The sequence below is a fragment of the Triticum urartu genome, chromosome 6 (genome assembly GCF_003073215.2).
Source record: "Triticum urartu cultivar G1812 chromosome 6, Tu2.1, whole genome shotgun sequence".
Lineage (NCBI taxonomy): Eukaryota > Viridiplantae > Streptophyta > Magnoliopsida > Poales > Poaceae > Triticum > Triticum urartu.
Window position 1 is genome coordinate 151,164,811 of NC_053027.1, and position 10,980 is coordinate 151,175,790.

At 44.7% G+C, this 10,980-nt stretch overlaps 1 protein-coding gene across 1 annotated transcript; it reads right to left on the reverse strand.

The window, feature by feature from the left end:
• Nucleotides 1-360: 360 nt before the first annotated feature.
• On the reverse strand, nt 361-7,329 carry LOC125517479 (phosphatidylinositol/phosphatidylcholine transfer protein SFH2-like). The gene is made up of 11 exons (XM_048682682.1): nt 5,838-7,329; nt 5,705-5,733; nt 3,993-4,076; nt 3,841-3,894; nt 3,610-3,687; nt 2,367-2,420; nt 1,992-2,051; nt 1,813-1,908; nt 1,312-1,413; nt 1,136-1,216; nt 361-934 (listed from the first exon to the last, which is right to left on the reverse strand). The coding sequence occupies exons 1-11, from the start codon at nt 5,890-5,892 to the stop codon at nt 644-646; spliced, it is 984 nt and encodes a 327-aa protein (XP_048538639.1). The 5' UTR covers nt 5,893-7,329; the 3' UTR covers nt 361-643.
• Between the last annotated feature and the right edge of the window lie 3,651 nt (nt 7,330-10,980).

Below are 10,980 nucleotides of genomic sequence, written 5' to 3' on the forward strand. Positions count from 1 at the left end.
GGAAGAAGAAGAAAAAAAACTGAGACGCCTACCATACCGGGACGATGAGGGGATCGTCGAAGATGGTTACATCTGGACCTCACGCGTTTGTTGCTGCCAAAGCGGTTTTCCCCTTTGCCACGCACGCACGCATACGTTCCCGTTCCATCCCAAGCCAATCGCCCCGCGCTCCAACGCACATCGCCGACGACGCGCGCGGAGCCATCTGCGGAGACCCGGAGAGCAAGCGGGCTCAGAACCGGGCGTGAGCCCACCACGGCGTTGCTCCGCCGCTGCTTCGTGCTAGGTCCCATCCTATCCTACCCTGCTCATCCTCCCACCTCATGTTTGCAGAACTGCGCTGAAGCTTACAAGCTGTCATAATAAACATCCATCATCCATGGATCTTGTTATAGTACCAGTACCAGTTTAACATATGCAGGTTCTATGCTAATGAATATACACTGTCCGGTTCATCTCTTCCAGCTATGATCCCAGGCCGGCATCACCCTATGCATCACGGAGCCTTCGCTACTATATCCCCCCAGGGGGCCGGGGGGATACAACCAACATGGACAGGTTAAATCGTCAGTTTCATCGGAGGTGGCTTGCATTGGTTAAGGTGCTCCGCATGCATATGGCCGTCTTCGGTGGTGGCGCAGCGTCAAACCTTGTGGCCGTTGGTCGACCCATTCTGCTCCCCCATCTTGTGGAACTCGGCCTGGATCACCTCCACGATCTTCGCATCGTTTGGGTCGGGCTCCGGGATGCTCACATGCAATGATCCCATCTTGAGGAGCTCCTTGTGCGACGATTGCTGGTTGGTGAGCTCGTAGAGCTCTTTGTGGAAAGGATGGTCTGGGGAGAAGCAATCGTCGGCGTTGGAAGATGAATGCTTGGATGAGCCTGATCCCTCTCGTCGGCAGAAATGGGGGAGAGCTGAGTAGTCCATAATCTACACAATTTGAGCAAGGGACATGTCACTCTAACTTTGGATTTCAGACAAAATAAATGCTACACAAAGGTAATGTTTTCTTCTCCACCACCATGTTGGTGGTACCTATATTTGCAGTAGTAGTAATATTTTACTCAGCGGTTAAGAATCTATGCAAAGACAACAATACGAGAGAGTAACAAAGTAATAACTAAAAAATACCTTTAGAAGTTCATCTCTCCCACAACCACTCAAAACTTTAACCTTCTTTTTTGTCCTCTCCTGCAATAGGGGCTTCACAACCTACCAGTATGCTCAAATGAAATGACAGTTAGCATTCACTACAAAATTTGCTGATACAATCTGAGGACGGCCTTTTGATGGAAAAATCATTGTACCTTCCAGCATGCAGAGAATATATATGGAACATTAACTATGTAATATGTCTCTGACTTTTCAGGGTAGTTCAGATCATCAACAGTTGATATTGAACTCAGCATCTGTAATCCAAACAACAGCAAAAATGTCACGCTAGCTCACCATAACACATAAGCAACACAAGTAATGACCACTCTGCAATTTTACCAGAAAAATAAATATTATGGCACAAAAACAACAACTTGTCCTGTAATATTAGTATTAACATTTATGTTAGTTTTTTTTATGCTAGACTGTGTTGACCTCTACGGTAGACAGGTAAACATCCAAGATTTAAGAGTAATTCCTCTAAAAATTTAACGTGGTAAGGTAAAACCTGAGTGCCAGTGTGGTCATATCCCTTGATGTATTAAAACATGCTTATTTCAGCAGCATTTAAGTCCATTCATGTATAGGACAAGGATAATGTTATACTTGCTCAGAGAAGAAAACCATTTTGAGAAGACTATAATAATATGTACCTTCATTTGGCTCAGTGCTGACAACTTTAAACCAGTCATGTCGAGAACTTTAACGCAAGTGGTGATCGGGCGTCCAAACTTTTCCGTCAACATGGGCTAAGTGTGATGTGAACAAACATAAGAAGAAGGATGTGTGTTAACATAAAAATTAAGATTTGAGCATTTAGCTCGACACTTACCAAAATTATGCGATCACGGTATTCGTTAATCTGAATATGAGATTGCACATAGTAGTGCACCTGAAAAGGAAACAGATCAACTTCAGTTGACAAAATGGGGAAATGGTACTCCAGAACTAGCATAAGTTGGTTGATTAGTTGATCCCATAAAAGAGGTACGCATTACTTCAATAACAAGGTATTGGCAGTAAGATATAACTATGTCAACCACTAAACAGGGATCATATCATTTTAATACCCAACAAATATACTTAAGTTACATGAACCTCAAAACGGTATCTAGTCTACACTATGGAAGGTGAAAACTATCAAGTTTCATAGTTTTTGTCGTAGCCTACTTAACAAATACGGAGTAGTAAGCATCTAAGAAAGTACCGAAGCTTTGTCATATGTGCTCTGACCAACACCAATGCCAAAAACTGGAAGACCCTGCCAACAAGAGAGAAAAAATCAAAACAAATTATTAGGAGTCTAAAACTCAACTAAGGCTCTGTTCGGTAATCAACCGCTCCCGGAATCTGCGGAGCGGGGAAACCGCAACTCCTACATTTTGAACCGCAACTCCTACATTTTGAACTGCAGCTCCACCAACTCCGCTCCCGGAGTTGTGGAGCGGAGTGGTACCGAACAGGGCCTAAATCCTTTCTTTACTACTCGTCAAAAATGCTCTTATATTATGGGACGGAGGGAGTAGTATTATAAAAATCTAAATTGGTGGCGGTTCGTTCATATTACATATGTTGTCAACCACTCTATGCAGTACATATGGTTGATTGGGCTTACATTTTGAGATAAACTATTTTATACGAGCTCAAGGACTGGTGGCACAAGCATTTAAACAACTGATAATATATAATAAATCCGTAGCAGCGCACAAGCATTTAGCTGGGTTTATTAACAACCACACTACCAGTAATTTTTTGGTGGGCTAGTTAAAAAAAACATTAATGGGCAGAGACTTGGGTAACACATAGCAAGCAACAGCATAACTAATTCATGAAATTTCAGACCCATTCGGTGAAAGGGCCGATAACTCTTTGATGGTGTGTTACAAGAAGTCAAAGAACATTATCTGATGTTGTCCTACAGGATGACACATTTAGTGGGAACGGACAATGACACAGAAATAAATGAGGAACATGCCCTAACCCCCAGCATGTCTTAATAATAAAGGAATATTAAGCCAGCAGCAATAATCACAGCTTCAAGCAAGAGATATCCTAAAGCGCCATGCTTTATTTTTGAACTTAACCATACCTAAGCTTATGTCATAGTTTGCTAAACACTAACAGTCCCTTGGGCTCTTCCTAGCTAGAAGGTCCGTCACAACTCACAACTTTGCAGCTCTGACTGGGACAACATTCTGTGGAAGATTGCAGATCAACAAAAATAAACATTAACCTCTTCAATTCTGCCAACTTTGTTCAGTAGTATCCGTTCATTTGTCAATAAAAATAATTTGATTAACCGGTAGACGTGACCTAGAACACTAACAGCTAAAAGGGTGTGCCCATTTTCTTGCACACAAACATGCATGGAAACAAGTAGTTGCATCATGAATTCATGATCAATTATTCAGGATAAGAAACATATTACTAGTGTTAGTAGATAGCTATACCTCCTTGGTGTATCCTGAGAGTCCAACAAGTTGTGAATCACGTATTGATCTGTATAAATCTACTGGGAGTATAGGTCTCTGTACATGTCCAATGTAGTCAGAGATTAGTGATTAACAGAATACATGAAATAAGATAGAGCCTGAAATTGTATACGGATAAGAGATCCTGCCATGCTAGTAAGATCTTAGTACCTAACAGGATTATTATTATAACCCATAAGGATTACTCACCTCCAATACACTATCAATTTCATTTTCAATCCTCCAATTCAAAGAATCTACAAGCTGCAGAAACAATATTCAAACCCAATTAAGCAGTTAATAACCTTAAGAATATAATTTATCTGTTCCTTTATTGGATGAGAAAATATGAGAAAGACTACCATTTTATGAGCCTTGGAAACATTCCATTCTCTAGCCTTGAGAAAGCGCAACATTGTTTCTCTAGGGTGGCCTTGGTGCACATTCTGAAATAAACAAGATATGTTTACAAACCTCCGCAACCACTGATAAAAGTGATTTATTCCAAATATTTAAATAGCTGCAGATGCATGAAATTCTGATCTGCAATTCATCTGATTATGGTTTATGAAACTAATAAGAAACTTCCAAAATAATTCTTCTATGAACCAAAATATTTTTTACTGTTACATAACATATCGACAGTCATTTGTGATTGGGTTCCACCAATGAAAATCATAAAAATCTAAGGCTAGAATTAAACCTTCCAGATAGAGATAGAAGTGGTCATTTACTGATTTCTGCCCCACTAGTGGTAGCTATTTTCTTGCAATACAACAGTAGCTAAAAAGGGCTACAAAAAAGGAATATAACTCAAGGTTGGTTTATTTGGCCACTCAAATTTATTAACATTTGATGAGCCTTCAATGACCAAAAGAAAGAAAATGCAAAGACAAATAGTAATATCTATATCACCTTTGATGATTATACAAATTACTGGTGTAGTAGTTACATGTACTACCAAAAGTAACAGTATGTGTTCTTGCAGGGCCAATTAAGTATGGATATCATGGTTCTGGTCTTATTTTCACTTCATTGGAAAATAACTAGTATTAAAAAATTATTTTCCAAAAAATGTTAAATTAATAGGGGTAAATAGCAAATTGGACAGGATTGGTCAGAATCAGACATTGTTCAGTTGAATCCGGCACATCCCTAGGTGCCGCAACAAATTGAACTGATTCTGCACTTCTGATGAGTTCTGAATTGCAATGCAGTGTTGCCATCCCAATTTCACTACACTAACAATTACGCTTCAAATAAGTTGGCATTGCTTACCTTCAAGATTTAGCGCACGTGTAACATGTTTCCTCTTAATTTTATAGACATTTAATTAAATGGTAGCAGAAAGACATATTGAAATGCCGCGCCTTCACTGTTAACGTGCATGCGTCCAGATAGTTCGGTGAACATCAGAGGTCAAAAAGGGAATAATGCCACAGCAGTCGAAACGTCGTATATGATAGGTGACTGCGGACCTAATAAGATGGCAAACGGCATGATGTTTTGGCGAGTATATCCACATTAACTCAGCTCACTTAGTAGACCTGAGAACAGCAAAACGCCACCATCCATCGGCTGCATAAAACAGGATGATCCACGATGCCACCAACGAACGCCAACCCATGCAATCGTAATTGGACGTCATCGAACATGCAACGTCGGCACACTAGACAGCTAAAGCGCCACTATACCCTCGTCTCACCAACCCATAGGAAGTGCACCACCTTCAATCCCGCCTATTCGGTCATGGATGAAGGATCAAGCACTACTCTCCAAACACACCGCCCACCTGACAACTCATGACTGACAAGATCATACCTCTAGCATGTGGCATTAACCAGGAGAGGCTCAGAGATAGCCCATTTTGCAGTAAAAGATTTAGGGCATCCCAGGCTTTAGAAGAATACGCGGAGTAGCTCACTCCCCCCCCGCACCGAATCAGATCAAAAATGTAGGGCGCCGAGAATAGCTAATCTAGGCCATGATCCAGTGACAGGAGCTACGAGAATCCATAAGAATGAGTAGCAAGATCCAAGATTTGGCCGCAGGTGCACGCAGGCCAGATCCGTACCTGGAACGTCCTCCTCAGCGGCGCGTCCACTGCAAGCAAAGAACCAGATCACGTCAGGGCGCCGCCACAATCGCGAAAAGAACTCATGCTGGAGCGGAGAAGGGGAGAGAGAGGGCGAGAGTGACGCACGCACCTTGATCCATGAGGATGCCGAGCTGCCTGACGGCGTCCTCGGCGGCGGCCCCCATTGCGCGCCGCCGCGGGAGGGAGCGGCCGGGGAGCTCGAGAGATCGGCGGGGGATGGAGGGGGCTCGGTCGATTGGAAGGTGGCTCCGAGTTCTTGGTGGCGTCCTGTGGGCGCCTTGGCTTGGACGGCCGCTTCTGGTTTATGGGTGTGTGCTGCTGCTCGTCGTCTGTCGCGGTGATTGTCTGCTTGCCTGAATGAATGCTACTCTGAATGCTCCTGCCGATGCTCGGTGCGGGACGGGAGGGGGAAGCGTACGTCACACTCAACTTTTGGGGGAAGAGAGTGGGAGACAGCGATGGAAATAGAAAGTCAATGTATATGGACTGGGTTCTGGACGGCGCACGGCGAACGTTTCCACATAGAAGGCGTAAGAGCATGATGTATTCTAAGGTAGATGACGTATTCTAGGGCCTTCAACGCCGATCCTCGAATCGTCCGCAACCGTTTGGATCAGACTTGTTTTGCCATCCAACGCGGTCGTATATCGATCCGCTCGACGATCTGGACATGTTTTTTCTCGCAAACTGCAGACAAACTGGGGGACCTTGCGGGCGTCCGGACCGCTGTCACGTTCGCGTCTGACTAACCTGGCCCACCAAACAACTCCACCCGCCTCTTCTTTGCTTTCCTTCCGATGCACGCGCCACTTCCCGCACCGCATCAATGCCAGCTCAGAGCATGCAGCGGCCGACATTGATGCCACGTGATGTGATCGGACGGGAGGGCGGCGCTGACCGACGCGACCTCTCGTGAGACGCCGCTTCAATGCGGGCGCAGCTTTCCAAGGTACCAACTCTGGCCATTGCGACACATTGAAGCGGTTGACCGTCCGTTCGCACGACCTGGGCGAGGCTTTATAAGCCGTGCTCCGGCGCCGTCCACATCGTACTCACCGTGTCGCTCTGCACGTCCTCGTCCTCACCACCCCTCATCCTCCACAACTCCGGCGATGGGCAAGTCGTGGGCCTCGGCGCCGGAAGGCGGCGACTCCGGAACGTGCTCCGGATGTTCGTGGCGACGTCGTCCTCGTTAGCGGCCGGCTCCTCAACGAAGGAGGAGATCGTCATCTCCTTTGGTGGCGAGGACCAGTCGCCGCCGCAACAGTCGGCGACGTGGGGTGCACTCTACGCCGTGACTAATGATGAGTACGAGCAGCAGATGGAGGTCATGCTCCGTCGCTCCGTCTTCCACGTTAACGGCCCGATGACGCCACCTGAGACGCTCCTCCACGTCAAACCGGAGCCCACGCCCCTCCCCGCTCTCCCCCACGCAACCATGGCGTCCAAATCGGACGCCGCGTGAAGGAGGAGCCCCTCTCGCCGCCACCCTGACACGTCAAGGAGGAGCGGCTCTCGGCGCGTGAAGAAGGAGCGGCGCTCTCCGACGCCCCCAAGACTCCATGGGTATTAGAATACCTTGTGTGCTATCAAACGTCACAATGTAACTGGACGATTATAAAGATGCCCTACAGGTATCTCCGAAGGTGTTTGTCGGGTTGGCATAGATCAAGATTAGGATTTGTCACTCCGAGTATCGGAGAGGTATCTTTGGGCCCTCTCGGTAATGCACGTCATAATAAGCCTTGCAACCAATGTGACTAATGAATTAGTTGCGGGATGATATATTACGGAACGAGTAAAGAGACTTGTCGGTAACGAGATTGAACTGGGTATGAAGATACCGACGATCGAATCTCGGGCAAGTAACATACCGATGACAAAGGGAACAACGTAAGTTGTCATTACGGTACGACCGATAAAGATCTTCGTAGAATATGTGGAAACCAGTATGAGCATCTAGGTTCCGCTATTGGTTATTGGTCGGAGAGGTGTCTCGGTCATGTCTACATAGTTCTCGAACCCGTAGGATCCGCACGCTTAACGTTCGATGACAATTTTGTATTATATGAGTTATGTGATTTGGTAACTGAATGTTGTTCGGAGTCCCGGATGAGATCACGGACATGACGAGGAGTCTCGAAATGGTCAACAGGTAAAGATTCATATATTGGACGATGATATTCGGACACTGAAAGGTGGGGGTACCGGGTGCATATCGGGTCACCCAAAGGGGTTCCGGGCATCCCCCGACAACTACAAGGGCCTTAATGGGCCAAGAGGGGGACAGACCAGCCCCTAAGGGGTTGGTGCAGGCCAAAATAAGGGGGAAGGAAAGAGGAGAAGGGAGAAAGGAAGGGGAGGGATTCGCCCTCCCCCTTCCTTCCCTCCTCCCTCCTCCTTCCTTCCTCCTCCGGATGAATATGAAAGGGGGAGGCCGAATTGGGAGGCGCCCAAGTAGGATTCCTCCTACTGGTGGCGCCCCCTTGGCTGCCTCTCCTCCCCTCCAACCTAAATATATGAGGGGGGCACCGCTAGAACACACAACATTGATTCCTAGCCGTGTGTGGCACTTCCCTGATACGTCTCCGTCGTATCTATAATTTTTTATTATTTCATTCCAATATTATACAAGTTTTACATACTTTTGGAAACTTTTTATATGATTTATTGGACTAACCTATTGATCCAGTGCCAAGTGCCAGTTCCTGTTTTCTGCATGTTTTTTGTATCGTAGAGTATCCATATCAAACGAAGTCCAAACACGATGAAAATTTACAGAGAATTATTTTGGAATATATGTGATTTTTGGGAGTTGGAATCACCGCAAACGGAGGCCCACACAAGGCACGATACACCAGGGCGCGCTAGAGGCCCCTGGCGCGCGGAGCTGGGTTGTGCCCACCTCGTACGTCGGTTGGACCTCTACTTCGGGCGCAAGGAAGCTTATATCCGGAAAAAAAATCATGTTAAAATCTCAGCGCAAATCGGAGTAACGGATCTCTGGGAATATAAGAAACGGTTTTCGGACAGATCTGGGGAACGCAAAACAGAAGAGGACAGAGAGACAGATCCAATCTCGGAGGGGCTCTCGCCCCTCCCATGCCATGGGAGCCAAGGACCATAGGAGGGACCCTCCTCCCATCTAGGGGGGAGGCCAAGGAAGAAGAATAAGGAGGGGGGCTCTCTCCCCCTCGCTTTCGGTGGCGCTGGAGTGCCGCCGGGGCAACTATCGGGACGACGATCTACATCAACAATCGTGCTACCGTTATCACCAACTCTCTCCCCCTCTTTGCAGCGGTGTAACACCTCTTCTCCCCGCCGTAATCTCTACTTAAACATGGTGCTCAACTCCATATATTATTTCCCAATGAACTATGGTTATCCTATGATGTTTGAGTAGATCTGTTTTGTCCTGTGGGTTAATCATGATCTTGGTTGGTATGATTGTATATTTTATTTATGGTGCTGTCCTATGGTGCCCTCCGTCTCGCGCAAACGTGAGGGGCCCTCGCTGTAGGGTGTTGCAATCATGGTTTGCTTATTGTCAGTGTTGCGAGAGTGACAGAAACTTAAATGCGGATAGGTAGGCTATGGCGTATGGGAGTAAAGAGGACTTGATACTTAATGCTATGGTTGGGTTTCACGACCTTAATGATCTTTAGTAGTTGCGGATGCTTGCTAGAGTTCCAATCATAAGTGCATATGATCCAAGTAGAGAAAATATGTTAGCTCATGCCTCTCCTTCATATAAAATTGCAAGAATGATTACCGGTACTTGTTATCGATTGCCTAGGGACAAATGACTTTCTTATTGACAAAAGCTATCCACTTTTATTACCTTGCAATTTATTCATAGTTTTATTCTCGTAAAGTACTCATAGTTTTATTCTTGCCAAATAGTTTCATACTTGTTTCCGGTAAAGTAAACATCAAGCATGCGTAGAGTTGTATCGGTGGTCGATAGAACTTCAGGGAATATTTTTTCTACCTTTAGCTCCACGTTGGGTTCGACACTCTTATTTATCGAAAAAGGGCTACAAACGATCCCCTATACTTGTGGGTTATCAAGACCTTTTTCTGGCGCCATTGCCGGGGAGCAATAGCGTGGGGTGAATATTCTCGTGTGTGCTTGTTTGCTTTATCACTAAGTAATTTTTATTTTGTGCTCTTGTTTTCTATCTTTAGTTATGGGTAGGAAACACAAAATACCAAAAAAATAGTTGTACCTACTAAACCAATGGTTGAAGAACCACCCAAAATATATCATACTACTGAAGCTTTCTACTTGGATCATCTTCGATCCATCTGTGCTTGTGCTGAAAACCCAACTAGCTTAGTTGAGGGAAAATCATTAGATGAGCATGCTTGTTTTGTGCGACATCGTTTATTTGAAAAAGGGAAACTTTTACAACATCAAATTAATACTATGCAATGTTATGCTTGGAATTTATGTGAATTATATGATTTTAATTGTTGTTCTGACGACCCTAAGAAACACCTCCCCTACCAATGTGAGTTTATTGATAATGGAATCGTGTCTTCTTATGCCAAAGGTGTTTATAATTACTTTGATATCGAACAAATTGAAGAATTTGTTGCTTTTAAGGGTGCTTATGAAATTGCTTCTTTGATTGAAAAGTATGATGCTACTCTTTACAAATCTGAAATTTTTGCCATACTTAAATATTGTTATGATAATTATGCTTCTAATGCCTATGTTAAGCCATATATTGAGGACTCCCCCGCTATCCAAGAAGATACTAATATTTTGCAGGAGTCTATGGAAGAAGAAATTGATGAAACTGCGAGCTCATTGGATGAAAAAGATGAAGAGGAGAGCGAAGAACAAATGGAGGAAGAGCGGATTGATCACCCATTCCCACCTTCTAATGAGAGTAACTCTTCAACTCATACATTGTTTAATTTCCCTTCGTTCTTACCGAAGGATGATTGCTATGATAATTGCTATGATCCTGTTGATTCTTTTGAAATATCCCTTTTTGATGAACTTGATGCTTGCTATGCTTGTGGCCAAGATGCCAATATGAGTTATGCTTATGGAGATGAACTTGCTATTGTTCCTTATATTAAGAATGAAATTGTTGCTATTGCACCCACACATGATAGTCCTATTATCTTTTTGAATTCTCCCAACTACACTATATCGGAGAAGTTTACACTTGTTAAGGATTACATTGATGGGTTGCGTTCTACCGTTGCACATGATGATTTTGATGAATATAGTATGC

Bases quoted from the DNA above. Each gene is read 5' to 3' on its own strand.
- LOC125517479 (XM_048682682.1), bottom strand. From the start codon at position 5,892: ATGGGGGCCGCCGCCGAGGACGCCGTCAGGCAGCTCGGCATCCTCATG. The intron at 4,077-5,704 runs GTACGGATCTGG...TGTTTATTTCAG, and splicing joins CGCTGAGGAGGACGTTCCAG to AATGTGCACCAAGGCCACCC. The intron at 2,421-3,609 runs GTATAGCTATCT...TCTTGTTGGCAG, and splicing joins TCTCAGGATACACCAAGGAG to GGTCTTCCAGTTTTTGGCAT.